Source organism: Culicoides brevitarsis, chromosome 1 (assembly GCF_036172545.1).
Source record: "Culicoides brevitarsis isolate CSIRO-B50_1 chromosome 1, AGI_CSIRO_Cbre_v1, whole genome shotgun sequence".
NCBI classification, from domain to species: domain Eukaryota; kingdom Metazoa; phylum Arthropoda; class Insecta; order Diptera; family Ceratopogonidae; genus Culicoides; species Culicoides brevitarsis.
The window spans coordinates 23,890,560-23,904,905 of NC_087085.1; the positions used below are offsets into that span (position 1 = coordinate 23,890,560).

Genomic DNA, 14,346 nt, shown 5'->3' on the forward strand with positions numbered 1-14,346 from the left:
TTGTCTTAGCTCGATTGGGGGAAGATTTAGTGGAAGCTGCTGCTTTTGGTTGAGCAACGGCAGTAGCTGTACTAGCAATTACAGGCTTTGGTGGCTCTTGGTGTTGCGCCTGAGCCTGAGCAACTTGCTGGACCTGCTGATAATTGAAGACTAAGTTCGATTGTTGTAATGCTTGTAGACGGTTTGCATCGTAGATTGGAATTTGTTGAATTGTTTGATGGTGATTATCTTGTCCTCCTTGTTGAACCTTAAAGTAAGTTACGCCAAAATCCATGGTTGGTTTTTTGTGAGTTAGCTGATTTCTTCAATTTTTTTACACAACCAGCATTATTTTATCACTACCGACTAACTTTAAAAATTTTTAACAGGCTTTTCACTATATTTTATGCATAAAAATAGCAAAAACTTTCAGGTAATCGATGATAGTAAACAAAAATTAACAATCGAGCTATGGCGTTACCCTACCCACAGTGAAAAAACCTCTCAACTTTGAGCATCTATGTCGACATGTGTAGAAAAAAATATCTGTGCTTTACAAACTTGGCAGATTTTATAAAAATAAAGCTGTACAAAGTCCTTTAAAACTATCAAAATGAGTTTCACGTTATTGAAAAATCAATTTTCAATCACAAAGCCTGCATTTTATTCAATCACCTCTAATAATATTGATTTTTTCTCACAAACGCCACTTAAGGGACCATCAATGTATTATTTACCACCACAGAGAAAATGTATACGAATATGATCCTTCTCATAAGTGTGTGTATTCACACGTTGTTTAGTTGTACATGCGATTTGCGGCGAAATTTCATCAGATTTAAAATTTTTATTTATAAAAAAAAAATAGAAAATAAAGTTTTTACTTTAAATAAGAAAAGAATAGAGAAAAATGTCTTGGTTGTTCGGATATAAAAGTCAAAGTAACCTGCCAACTCCATCACAAGAAGATACTAATACTTCCAATGGACAACCCACAGGAGACCAAAACTGGACAAAAGCTGAAAAAAAAGCAATGGAAGCTTACAGATTTGATTCATCGGCATTAGAAAGGGCTGCTGCAGCCGCCAAAGAATTGGAGAGATCAAGTAAGTTACATGTCATATTGTGGATCGCGTGGAATGATTGCATAATAGCCTGATGAGCATTATCCAGAGACGAAATATGAAAAAACTTATAAGAAAAAACCCTCGTTTATTTTTATCATAGAGAATGCTAAAGAAGCACTGGAATTATCGAAACTTCAAGAGCAGACAAGGCAGGCAGAATTTCTTTCCAAAGCTAAGGAATATGAAGCTGCCATGGAACAAGCAAAGGTTAGATGTTGAAACACTATATTCAAATATGAGGGGTAATCTAATTGGACTTTTTATAAAATAGGTGGAACAAAAACGTATTGATCACGAAGAGCGAAGAAAAACATTGGCAGAAGAAACAAAACAACAAGCACAACGGGCCCAATATCAAGATCAACTTGCTCGAAAGCGTTATGAGGATCAGCTGATTCAGCAACAAAGGTCCCAAGACGAAAATCTCAAAAGACAAGAAGAGAGTGTTGCGAAACAGGAGGCAATGCGCCGTGCCACGCTAGAACACGAAATGGAGCTCCGAGAAAAAAACAAAATGAAACTGTTAGAGGCCGAATATCGTGCAAAAGCAAAGGTTGATCGTGAAAATAGGGATATTACACTTGAACAAATAAGGCTCAAAGCACAAGAGTCCAGAATAACTCTCCTAGAAGGCATCAAAACAGCCGGCAGTGTAGTTGGAGCTGGTGCTCAAGCAATGTTAACAGACTGGCAAAAGGTTGTAACAGCGGCTGGAGGTTTATCACTCTTAGCGTTGGGAATTTATTCGGCAAAAGGAGCGACTGGGGTTACTGCGCGATACATAGAAGCTAGAATAGGTAAACCAAGTCTTGTTAATGAGACTTCTCGTTTTTCATTGCTAGAAGCTGTAAGACATCCTATTAAAATTTACAAACGATATACATCAAAACCAACGGATGCTTTACAAGGTGTTGTATTGAAACCAAAACTTGAAGAACGATTACGAGATGTTGCCATTGCTACGAAAAATACCAAACGTAATCATGGATATTTCCGCAACGTTTTAATGTATGGTCCACCAGGTACTGGTAAAACAATGTTTGTCAAACGGTTAGCCCAACATTCAGGCATGGATTATGCTATAATGACTGGTGGTGATGTTGGCCCTATGGGTCGTGATGCTGTTACGGCTATTCACAAAGTTTTTGATTGGGCTCAAACAAGCCGAAAGGGTTTGTTATTATTCATCGACGAAGCAGACGCATTTTTGCGTAAACGCTCTTCGGAAAGGATCTCAGAAGACATGAGGTCTGCACTCAACGCTTTTTTGTACCGTACTGGTGAACAAAATCCAAAGTTTATGTTAGTTTTAGCAAGTAATACGCCTGAACAATTCGATTATGCAATTAATGATCGGTTAGATGAAATGGTGGAGTTTACATTACCTGGACAAGAGGAACGCGAAAGATTAATGCGACTTTATTTTGACAAGTTTGTACTTCAACCGGCTGCAGAAGGAAGAAAGTAAATCATGCTCTTTTATTTCTTATTTATTCAGATATTTATTAATTTCTCTTAATAACATTTAAAGACGATTCAAAGTTGAACAATGGGATTACTCAGCTTGTTGTACGAAAATGGCCAAAATGTGTGAGGGAATGTCAGGACGTGAAATATCAAAATTGGGTGTCTCATGGCAAGCAGCTGTCTATGCATCCGAAGATGGAGTTTTGACAGAAAAAATGGTGTTAGATAGATGCGAAGCAGCTGTTTCGCAACACAAACAGAAGGTAAAAACGTTTCTGTTAATAAAAAGTAGTCAAAATATCGTAAATGTTAAATTTTCGAAATGCCCGGTAAAACTTTCGTAAATTAATAGATAATCTCTGAATAATTCTTTCAATACATCTACTACGATGCTCTCCTTTCTCTAATAAAAAAGTTAATGCTGCCAAAAAATGACCACAAAGTAAAACGAAAAATGCTCCTTTCAACATCGGAATGCTAAGAGGTTCCAAGCTTTTTAATGCATTTTGAGTTTTTGTTTGTAACTTTATATAATTTGCCGTATTTTTTGATGCAATAGTATTTCCATCATCTGGCACTTCATGTTTGCCTTGCTGGTTAATCATTTTTTCGTATTCAATATTGGTCATTCTTTCTAATATGCCTGATTCGAAGAGATACATTAAACTAAAATTTTGAATATTGATTTTTTTTTTGTTTTCATGAAGAAATACATACATCCAAAATCTTACTTAAGATTTAAACTGTCCAAAAAAAGACAACCGTTTTGAATGGCAATTGCAGAGTACCTGGTGTACAGTTTTTCACTTATATGAAATTTGGTAGTGCCAAAAAGTTTAGTGTTGTAATATAACGTCTCTCGTCCTCCCATCACTGCACGGGAGCTGTAATTTAAAATTGATACGATACCGTCCTCAACAGAATTTACTAAATAAAATGGTTGGTTCATCATAAGAGAATGGAGTCGAGCGAACATTCCTGTACCATTCTAATTACCAAAAAGATAAAAAAAAATCGTTACAAAATATGTCCATATGTATTATAATTGAAAATATACCTCAATGATATTTTGAGCAGCACTCCCACTTTCCACGTATAGTTGATAGTTTTTAAATCTTATCAAATGCTCTAATTTAAGTAGATTATCTTAAAAAAGACTTATGTTAATATATATATTTTTTTACTATTATAAAAACTAGTCTACAAGAAAATTTTTTATATTAGGTTTTCTAAACAAATCTACTTGAGTTATCTAAAAGATATATGTACATATTTCAGACATAAATATTGGATATTTTACTTATGGGACTTTCTTTGGCTGGCCGAGCAAGTTGTGATGTCAGTTGTGCTAAGTACATATCTCCCAGAACATATGTTGCCCCTAACCATATTGTGATAACCAAAAATCTTGAATGATTTGATTGAAAGTTAAATTCTGTAGCTGAAAAATAGATTACAAATAGATGTTACAAATATTTCTATTTTGACTGTGAGCACATTACATTGCTTAAGATATACTTTTACCAAAAACCAAGATATTTTCATAAATAATCCTTCAGGATTACTGGTTTTTCTATCAGATATTTTATAATTCCAAGTCCTACTCATTGTGATTTCTTTTATGTAGTAAAAATGGAATGACCTCGTTTTTCTTTTCGGATTGTAAGCGTGTTTGCTACATTTGATTTGTTTTTGATACAATATACGTTGTTTTTTTATAAAAATGGGAATCATAATGATTAAATACAATGACGGTGCAGATAAAAGAACTGTTATCACGAGAACAGGCCATACTTCCCACAAAAATGGTCGAATTAATACAAGTGCTTCACTTAGTTTTTGGGGTGCATGTGTAACAAAGGCCCCAGAGTCTGCCAGAGTAAAAAACGTAAATTCTACCGCTTGTCTACGTTCCCAAGACAAAGGGATATCTCCTAGAAATATATCTGCCTCTCTACGTTGAATCATTCCAATACCGCCATTAAAAGACACATTGTTGTGTAAAGTCCCATTAATAGATCCTTGTATTCTTTCCGGAGGATCAATAAAATGTATTTTAAATTCCATTTTTTGAGCTATCACATTTAAAAGAGCAACATCGCGACCACCTTTTACATGAAAACTTGTATCATTTGTTACATTACTGGATTCCTTTTGATAAAATTCTAAAGTATTTTCATTCTTGCTGTCATTCTTTTGGTATTGCACAAATAACCAGGGAGGTGACTATAAAAATATATTTGCAGTTAGTCGAATAATGTATATCCATTTTTTGCCCCCCCCCCCTTCGATTTTGTCGAAAAAATTCAGGGAGAAGAATTAAATTATAAATTTAAATATTTTTGACATTTTGTTAAATATTTTTATTGAAAAATTACTGTTTACGATAAAATCATACAAAAAACAAAGACGTTTTCTATTGAAATGTAGAAGAAAATTTTTTTAAGGTCTTTTGGGGTTTTGGCAGATTTTGCTTGATTAAATTAAATAAATGTCGAAAATCTACGTTTAACGTCTAAAAACGTTAAAAAATTACAAACAAAAAATTGTTCAATGTCCCGTTTCAAAAGTTAAAAAGTTAATGGGGGCAAAATGATAACATAAAAATTGACCGTTTTTTAGTCTTTTTCATATTTAAGATATTTTTTCAAGAAATTTTTAAATTATTTTGTAGTATATGTTCCATATACTATTTTGTTTTTGGTGCACAAAAAAGGCCCATTTCGTGATACCCTATCGAGAAAACGTCGAAAAATTATCAGAATCAAAACAAAAAAACCTAGAACAAAAAAATCTAGAGCCCAGGCCTCAAAGTTGGAAAAAATGGCGAATTATGATTATTAAAAAATATGTCATATGCACGGTTTAAAAATTTTTCGTTTTGAATTATTTAAAATAATTTTTGAAGTATTTCAGACTTAGTAATCTTTTTTTTATAAATTTTCATTAATTTGAGTTTTTTTTTCAAAATTTTCACGAGCTTTCATTGAAATTTGAACTGGTACTAAATATTTCCTTTTCAGTGAGGGGGGGAGAAGTCATGTTAAAAAACATGTCGTAAATTAGGGGGGGTTGTTGGATTTCGACGGTTTACGATTATAGGGGGGTGTGGGTCAAAAAATGCCCTTTTTTGCCGACGCCTTTAATGGATGACGCCTCTCCTTATTTAGTATCCTTATTTTCATAGCCGAGAAATTTAAAAAAAAAAAAATTTTTTTTCTGATCAGGGGCATAACGACCCTAAAATTCGGGTGCGGCGATTTGAAAACTTGCACCTTTTTGGCCGATTTGAAAATGATCAAAATTTTCGTTGATTTAAATAATTATGAAGAAAAATTATTTTTTTTATTCTTTAAGATACTTGATACATCCCACCTTAATAGTCAGAAGATCTATGAAACCGGAAACATTTAGGAATATTATTTTGGACTTAATTTTTTAACTTGAAATACTCTGAGATCAAATTTTAAAGTTAGGCACTTCAAAAACAACTAAAAAATTTTTTAAACTTTCTCATTTTGTATTACCCCCCCATTTTGAAAAACAAGTTCGAAATAAATTTGTAGCATCATTCACTTATTTTATTTTCCAGCAGTAAAATTTATTTTATACTTTCGTAAAAATTCATAATAATTCAAAAATGTAATTTAGTATCAGTTAAAGAAAAATCTTACATGAATTACTGGTACATTTAAAACCTTCCACTTCATTTTCTTGAAAACGGTTTGAAGACTAGGTAATAAAGGTTCCTTATATAATCCTGAACTTAAGAAATCGTACCAATTTACTAACGCAAGCTTCCCATTTCCATTTGAAGTTGCCTGATTATAATATACACGATATATTCCATTTTTTGTTTGAGCAATAAGTGCAATACGTGATGTTTCTTGCATTTCATAATATGTAAAATCGTTTATTGCAGAAGTTTGTTCACTCACAAAGAACAAAAATAAACTCAAACGATGTGCCAAATTTTTTTCTTGTATATCTGTTATAAAAGACATAACAAATGAAGAAAAGACTAAGCTAGTCGTTTTAATTGATTTTCTCAAACTATAGTCAATAAATAAAAAGAATGTTTCTTTGTTTGTAAATATAAATACTGGGAGTGTTATAGAATCATGTATGATTTTTAAAAGTTCGTTGAATCTATCATCGTTTATTTTTTTAGAAGGCAAAAAAATTATTACTGAATCATCTTCAACTGCTTTAATAATTTCACTTATACTGACCGCAAAAAGTCCTTTATCATATTTCTCACAAACAAATTTTAAATTATGCATTAAAAACCTATTGTTCAAACCTAAAGACAATTTTAACCATATATTCAAAAAAAATAATAATATCATCGTTTTTCTTAAAATCATTTTTTTTTATAATACACTTTTAATAACTAACGATTTCTTGTTTTTTTTTTCAGATGGCTTGGTTATCAGAACAGGAAAAGCAAGACCACAAGACCATTTCTGGAAAAACGTTCGTACTATAATAAAGGGTTCAAATGGCAAAAAGAGCATTTCTGTCGATTTTTTTTTTGTTGCCAACTTATTAAAAATTACTACACACAAACCGTTTAAAGATATACTTGAAGACATGTTATCAATAATGAAATTGGTATAGCGTGCCCATTCGATTAAACACTCCAGTTTAATGATTGACGTTGATTGATTTGGAAAACTTTAATAGAAAATAGATAAATAAAAATTAATAGAATATTTCATGGCAATTTTATTTATACACAAATTTTCAATTTTTTTTTTCGCATTTTTATTTTATTCATTCATTCATTTTATTATTATTTTATTAAAGTGCGGTATATGTCTGTCTCTCCGTCCGTAACGGTATGTTAAAGTTATGGAGTGGTTCAGGTAGAAAACATTATAAACTTTATTCATGATAACGATCAACGAAATTAATTTTTGAGTGATCTAGCTTAACAACTACTTCAACTCTTGTTAGAATTTTTTGAATAAATAAGGCCGTTCCAAATTTGTTTTGAACTTTTTGTCCCATGCCCCATTTCAGAAGTCGAAAATCCAATGGGGCAAAATAAAAAAAAAGTTAAAAATAGGGTTCGTCCCATGCACATGTCGACTTGCATATGTCGACATATATGTCAACATATATGCTGCATAAAAATACCATGTCGACATGTAAAATTGACATGGAAAAAAATTAAACCAAAAATTGAATAGGTATGTTCAATTGCACTAGTTTTTTTTTACGAACGCGGTTCTCATTTTATGATTATTTTTCGAATTCGTCTTAATTTTTACTTTAATTTTGAGTTTAAAAATTTTATTTTATTTTAAATTTAGTTCAATTTAAGTGACATTTAATCGAATTCTTGAATATTTTTGTAATAAAAATTACTTTTTATTGACAGAAAATTAAGATTTTGAAAAAAAAATTCAAATGGCTAACAAGTTTTATTTAAAAATTTATATTTTATCATATTTTGTGTTTTGACTGAAAAAAAAACGTTTTCTAAGAAATACTGAATTTTCGAAAATCTTAAAACATGATGCATGCATGCCGGCATATGTCGACATATTTGAATGTCGACCTGCATGGATTTTTCCATGCAGCGTATTCCGAACACTAGTTAAAAATTTCATCAAAATTGACCGTTTTTTTGGTTTTTTTCTTATTTTTCAAGTTATTTTTACGATTTTTTTTTGTTTAAATTTTTAACTTCAAATTAACTTAACTACAACTTTATTTAAGAATTTTTTTTTGCCACAAAAATTTTTTTTGTGTCTAAAAGTTGATGATGATGAGGTACCTTCATCTCATATCGTATGGAAAAATCATCTCAAATGCTAAGTGTCATATATCGTTGGAAAGAGGGCAAAATTTCTGACAAAATGACACCTATTTCGTTTTGATTTGGTCGAGTTTTTGAGCCTTTATGCTTTAATAAGTGCGTTTTTTGACCATTTTTGGAGGTTTTCAAAGGCTGTCGACAAATTAAATTGGTCAATATGGAAAATAATTGGTTTTAAAATGTTGCTGAGAAAATTGCATATAAAAATGTAGAACATTGTTTATAGATAAAAGTTTAAAAAATGGAAGATATAGTGGATTTAAGTTCGATTAACGTGCGAGCTCGATGACTTAATATTAATTGTGTTTATTTTTCGACTTTAGATTATTCTAAGAAGGTTATGAAGTATGACAGACTTTTGTGAAATTTTCTCAGCAATATTTTAAAACTAATTTTATCTTATTATAGCCCATTAAATTATCCGACAGCCTTTAAAAACCCCTAAAAATGGCTAAAAAACGTACTTTTTGAACCATACGAGCTCGACATTTTTACCTAATTGTGCTGAAAATGATCTCATTTGATCAGAAATTTTATCCTCTTTCCAACGATATATAACACTTTGCATTTGAGATGATTTTTCCATACGATATGAGATGAAGGTACCTCGAAAATGCCCCCAAAATAGCCAAATATAGGTCCTTGCTATCTCTTTAACGGATCAATATTTTTCGCTCAAATTTTAGGTATCGTGGGGATTTTGAACATAGAACAATAGAACAAATTATTAAATCTCAATGTAGATACCACAAAATCAACTAAAATATTGATTAATGACAAAAAACTGTTAAAATTTTGTAAGAAAAAGTATTTCAAATTTTTTTTTTATATGCTTTTTTATTTAAATTCCAATGTTTTCTGTAATTCTGTCATCGTGTCACGCTTTTAGTTCCCTACTTCCCACAAGATGGCGTTGTTCCTTTTCAGCGCATTAGGGTAGCGGGCTCATTGGAAATTCCGTGAGAGACCCAAATTGTGCGTTGGGGCAAAGTTTTAGAATGTGCATTGGGGCAAAGTTTTAGAATGTGCATTGGGGCGAGGTTTTAGAATGTGCATTGGGGCGAGGTTTTAGAATGTGCATTGGGGCAATGTTTTAGAATGTGCATTGGGTCTTAATAAAATGTTCGAGAAAGTTCATAGGAGCTTCGAAAAAACTTCATAGAATGTTCGAGAAACTTCATAGAAGCTTCGAGAAAGTTCATAGAAGCTTCGAGAAACTTCATAGAATGTTCGAGAAACTTCATAGAATGTTCGAGAAACTTCATAAAATCTTCGAAAATTTTTTAAAACCTCATAAAATTTTAAGGAAAAATTACATCTTTTGTAATAACTAAAAAGTATAAAATAAAAAATTATAAAAAAAAATATTTTAAAAAGATGCTTTTTTATTTGGGGCCCTAAAAAGTTGAAAATAAATGAAAGTTTTTCAAAATTTGAGCAAAAGAAAAAAGCATGCGAGGCCAAAATAAGTGAGAATAACTTCAAATGTAATTGAAATAAAATTGTTGGACTCGAATGCTTTTTTCTTTTGCTCAAATTTTGAAAAACTTTCATTTATTTTCAACTTTTTAGGGCCCCAAATAAAAAAGCATCTTTTTAAAATATTTTTTTTTATAATTTTTTATTTATTTTGTCCCCCTCATTTTAAAAAAAAGTTTTTGGGACAAAAAGTTCGAAATAAATTTGGAGGGGCCTAAACGACATACATAAATCAAAAAAATTTTTTGGAAAGATGGAGAGAAGGATAAAAATTAAGATTTAAGTTAATCACAGTCTTCTTACAGAATTCCATATTAGAACCAAATTTGATTGACATAAAAATACATAAAAAAAGAAACAAGTGGTTCATGTCTGTGCTTATATTATAATTATGATGATTTGATACTTTTTTTAATTGTTAATTGTTCTACTTTATTTTCTTCTCTTTTAATCTTAAAATCAATGACATCAATTCTTTATACTCTTTTCAACGAACGCTTTTTAATCTTTTAAGCTTGATTCTTTAATCTGTACAATCTGTTTAAATAGTTTTTATTATTTTAATAATATCTTAAATATTTTTTAATTTTTTATGCTTTTTTTTGAGGTTTTAGAATGTTTTTATTATTTTCACATTTTATATCAAATTAGAGCGAAAATTTTCAAAAGTAGCAATTTATGCTCGGGAAGCCTTAAAATAGCATTTTTATAGATTAAAATTTATAGTATTCAAAAAATTATTTAATGAAATAAAAACATGGTGAATACCAGTTTCTATTCGTTAAATGTGATCGTGATAAACTAAGGTAAGTATACTATTATAGCCGTAGAATATGCTAATAACTTCTAAAATGATGAATTTTAGCACCTACATATTTGTTTTTTTCTTTATGAATCTCTAAAATAGATTTTTTTTGCATACATTAAAGGTTATTGCAAATTATTTAAAAACTTTTCGTCATAAAACTTAAAGATAATAGTTTCGACACATGTTTGCTTTTTTTTTACTTTTAAACGATTTTTTTTCTATTTTAATGTTAATATGTAATGAGAAAGTTTAGAGTATATTTAGTACATTTCTTACACTTTTTAATACTAATTTTTTTATACTAACACTAACAATTCCAGGCTTGTATGATTTAAATCAAAATCAGAAAATCAAAAAAATGATTTGATTTTTTTTAATGACAAATCAAATCATGATTTGATTTTTGATTTGATTTCAAATCAAAAAATTTCAGTTTTAAAAATTTTTTGATTTGATTTGATGCATCGAAAAAATCAAAACATGATTTGATTTTCAAATCTTTGATTTAAACCATACAAGCCTGAACAATTCGAAATAAAAAAAGTGTTAAAGTTAAATACTCAAAAAATTTCCTTTTTTTTCCTTAAAGAATTGCAATTTGTAACAAAAAAAAATAAATAACTTGAAAGAGCCTCTTTTTTAGTATATGTAAATTGCTCTCTCTCTCTCGCTCTTTAAAACTTACCTAATGATCGACGAAATTAAGCGCATTTACATTTTACATGATAGGAGTAATTTCAAACATGGCAAAAATCAAAATATGCCAAAATGACGATTTTCAAGCCAATCAAATTTCCGAAAAGAAATTTTGATTTTTTATTTACAAGTTTTTTTTTCTTACAACACTTTTATACAAAATACAAAATACGGTCACACAGTCAAGCACAATAGCGCCTTTTCTTTTCTTTGAAAATAAAAATGTGCTAAAAATTAATATTTTCGAAGCGGACACTAAGCTTAGTTGAGAAAATATTTAATTTTTAGTATAATTTTATTCTTTGAGCAGCTTAGTGATTTATCAAATTTATACAGAATAAAATAAAAATTATTGAAACATAAAATGTTTTTTTTGGTTTTCGTGTTGATATCCAATATAAATGCAAAGGTTCTAAGGGAAAATAACAGTTTTGGTTCAGAAGAATATACTTGTTTTTCCTCAGAATGCGTTATATTATCAAACCGAATCAGAGCAATGATTAATGAATCATATAATCCATGTAATAATTTTTATCATTTTGCTTGCGGAGGATATATCAAAAATGCTAAAATTATGAATATAAATCCGATTAAATCAATAGATGAAAATAGTTTAAAACAAATAATAAATATGTTGAATTATGATATCAAAAATACGGAACCATATTCATTTCAAATTACAAAATTATTTTTCAAGAAATGCATTAAAGAAATGTACAATATTGGAATAGAGAGCTTTAATGCAATCAATTATGCTCAAAGTTTGTTAATTTCATTAGAAAACTGGCCACTTTTTAACGGTACTAATTGGAATAAGCAAAGTTGGTCTTTATCAAGCACCGTTAAAAAGCTAAAATATATGGGACTACCATTTGACTTGTTCTTTGAAATTTCTTTAATACGTGATCCTAGTAATATATCGAACACTATGTTAAAGGTATAATTTTTTTAGTCCCCTTTATTTATTCCGGGCACTAGAAGATTCCAATTGGTTATTTTTTACAGCTTAAACCACCAAAAAAGTATAATAGTTTTATGAACATAAAACGTTTAAACTTTATAAAAAACCAACTCAAAAAAAGGTTTTCCGAATCAAATTTCAACGATACAGTAAAGGACTACAACGATTTTGAAAATGCATTGTATAAAGTATGTATACCTATTTTGTTTTAAAAAGGGTTTTGCGATTCATTTATTACATTTTCAATAACGTTATCAACATGGTTGTCTCAGTAATCAATTGGAATAACTCAAAATTGACTTTGAGAGTACCACTTAAAATTACCACTTAGTTGAATGCAACCCAGAGTCCTTCTTTAACATTCTTTAACTTTTACATTCTCATAATTTTGTTTTTTTATTTGAAGGTAACATCAAAAAACGGTTATTCGAATGCTTTATATACAATTAAAGATTTACAGTTGGCATATAATTATATAAATTGGACCGAGATTATTAGCATTTTAGTTCATAATAGCTTGACAAGAAAAAATATGATTTACTTAAATGATGTCTCTTATTTTTTAGAATTAGGAAAGTTATTGAGTCGTACTTCAAAAAAGTGAGAATTGTATTTAAACAATAAGTTATTTTATATATAATTATATTTTATAACATAACTTTTTTAAGGATGACAGCAAACTATGTTTTTGTAAGGATTATGGCCTTTTTGATTCGACATAATACAGAACAATTATCTAGCTCAGAAGTACATAGAAAATGTGCAACATTAACAAAGGAACGTTTGCCAGTTAGTGTTAATGCAATGTATGTTCAAACATACTTCAAAGAAATTCCAAAAGATGCAACAAGGATAATGGTAATTTTAAATTTAATAATCATATGTGATGTTCTAAATCTAAAATCATGTCTTGGGATTTCAATGAAACTCTTGAAGGTTGAAAGACTCATGAAAATATAAGTGTTTTTGACAGCTTTAGAGTAATTCTTTCGTGAGTGAGGCAAATTGTTAAATCGTACAAAAAAATAATTTTTTCTTGAAAAATATTTAAAAATTTACAGAAAACCAGTTTCCAAAAGGGAAAAAACTGAGAATTACTATCAGACGACATATTTTAATGGACAATGTGATAAATAGTACACATTTTCAAACATTTTTGGAAAAATTCTCAATGCATTAAAAAGTAGTCGTCTTTCCCCATATTTTTTTACTCTTAACTCGATTTGCCCAAAAAGCAGGGCTTGAAATTACTTTTACTCTTGCACATTTTTAAAAGTACTTTTTGAAAAAGTAAAAATATTTTATTTTTTAAATAAAGACCAAGAATAAAAAGTAATATAAAAGAAAAAAAGAGATAAAAAAAAACAAACTATAAAGTATGAAACAAGTAAAATCCGATGAGAGTAAAAGTAAACAAACTATAAAGCATGAAACAAGTTCCTTATGAGTTCCTTATGAAATTCTCGCTGAGCTTTTACCAAACTGACCAAAATGATATAAATTTTGGGCAATTGTGTTGAATCTGAAAACTTGGTTTCTATTAATATCTTTTCCAATCAACATTAATGAGCATTCGACATTGTATTTTGTTATTGTATTTTATAAGCTTTAATTGAAAACCCTTTGGTTGAAAACTATTGCCGGATTTTACTTGTTTCATACTTTATAGTTTGTTTTTTTTTATCTTTTTTTTCAATATAAATTTGTTTTAGAAGTTGAAAACTTCAAACAATACATTTTTTTATATAATGTTTTTTTTTTTATTTTTTATATTTTTTTAAATATTTTTTTTTTTATATATTTTTTATATTTTTTAAATATTTTTTTTTTATTTCATACTTTATAGTGCTAAGTACGGTTTTCCAAAGATATAAAAAATATAAGTGCTGAAATTTTTTTAATGGTAAAGAAAGAAGGAGTTATGTAACATTCCTGTAAAGCGCAGGTGGCGCCGATTTTTTGCGCTAAACATTCCTTGAGTCATAAGAATCACTTTTCTCCA

General features: G+C 29.3%; 2 protein-coding genes across 2 annotated transcripts; one reads left to right on the plus strand and one right to left on the minus strand.

The window, feature by feature from the left end:
* Positions 1 to 777: 777 nt before the first annotated feature.
* On the plus strand, positions 778 to 7,303 carry LOC134831959 (ATPase family AAA domain-containing protein 3A homolog). Its single transcript, XM_063845816.1, has 5 exons — positions 778 to 1,085; positions 1,207 to 1,313; positions 1,378 to 2,570; positions 2,638 to 2,836; positions 6,994 to 7,303. The coding sequence occupies exons 1-5, from the start codon at positions 890 to 892 to the stop codon at positions 7,060 to 7,062; spliced, it is 1,764 nt and encodes a 587-aa protein (XP_063701886.1). The 5' UTR covers positions 778 to 889; the 3' UTR covers positions 7,063 to 7,303.
* On the minus strand, positions 2,843 to 6,825 carry LOC134828059 (ionotropic receptor 40a). The gene is made up of 7 exons (XM_063841007.1): positions 6,806 to 6,825; positions 6,248 to 6,722; positions 4,076 to 4,799; positions 3,874 to 4,014; positions 3,631 to 3,719; positions 3,305 to 3,561; positions 2,843 to 3,239 (listed from the first exon to the last, which is right to left on the minus strand). Exons 1-7 carry the CDS (start codon positions 6,823 to 6,825, stop codon positions 2,852 to 2,854), a joined length of 2,094 nt encoding a protein of 697 aa, XP_063697077.1. The 3' UTR covers positions 2,843 to 2,851.
* Positions 7,304 to 14,346: the final 7,043 nt, after the last annotated feature.

Coding starts and splice junctions, on each gene's coding strand:
- LOC134831959 (XM_063845816.1), top strand. CDS start 890: ATGTCTTGGTTGTTCGGATATAAAAGTCAAAGTAACCTGCCAACTCCA. Junction 1,086..1,206: donor CAAAGAATTGGAGAGATCAA/GTAAGTTACATG, acceptor TTTTTATCATAG/AGAATGCTAAAGAAGCACTG. Junction 2,837..6,993: donor TTTCGCAACACAAACAGAAG/GTAAAAACGTTT, acceptor TTTTTTTTTCAG/ATGGCTTGGTTATCAGAACA.
- LOC134828059 (XM_063841007.1), bottom strand. CDS start 6,825: ATGATAAAGGACTTTTTGCG. Junction 3,720..3,873: donor AGCCAAAGAAAGTCCCATAA/GTAAAATATCCA, acceptor GTCTTTTTTAAG/ATAATCTACTTAAATTAGAG. Junction 3,562..3,630: donor CTGCTCAAAATATCATTGAG/GTATATTTTCAA, acceptor TTTGGTAATTAG/AATGGTACAGGAATGTTCGC.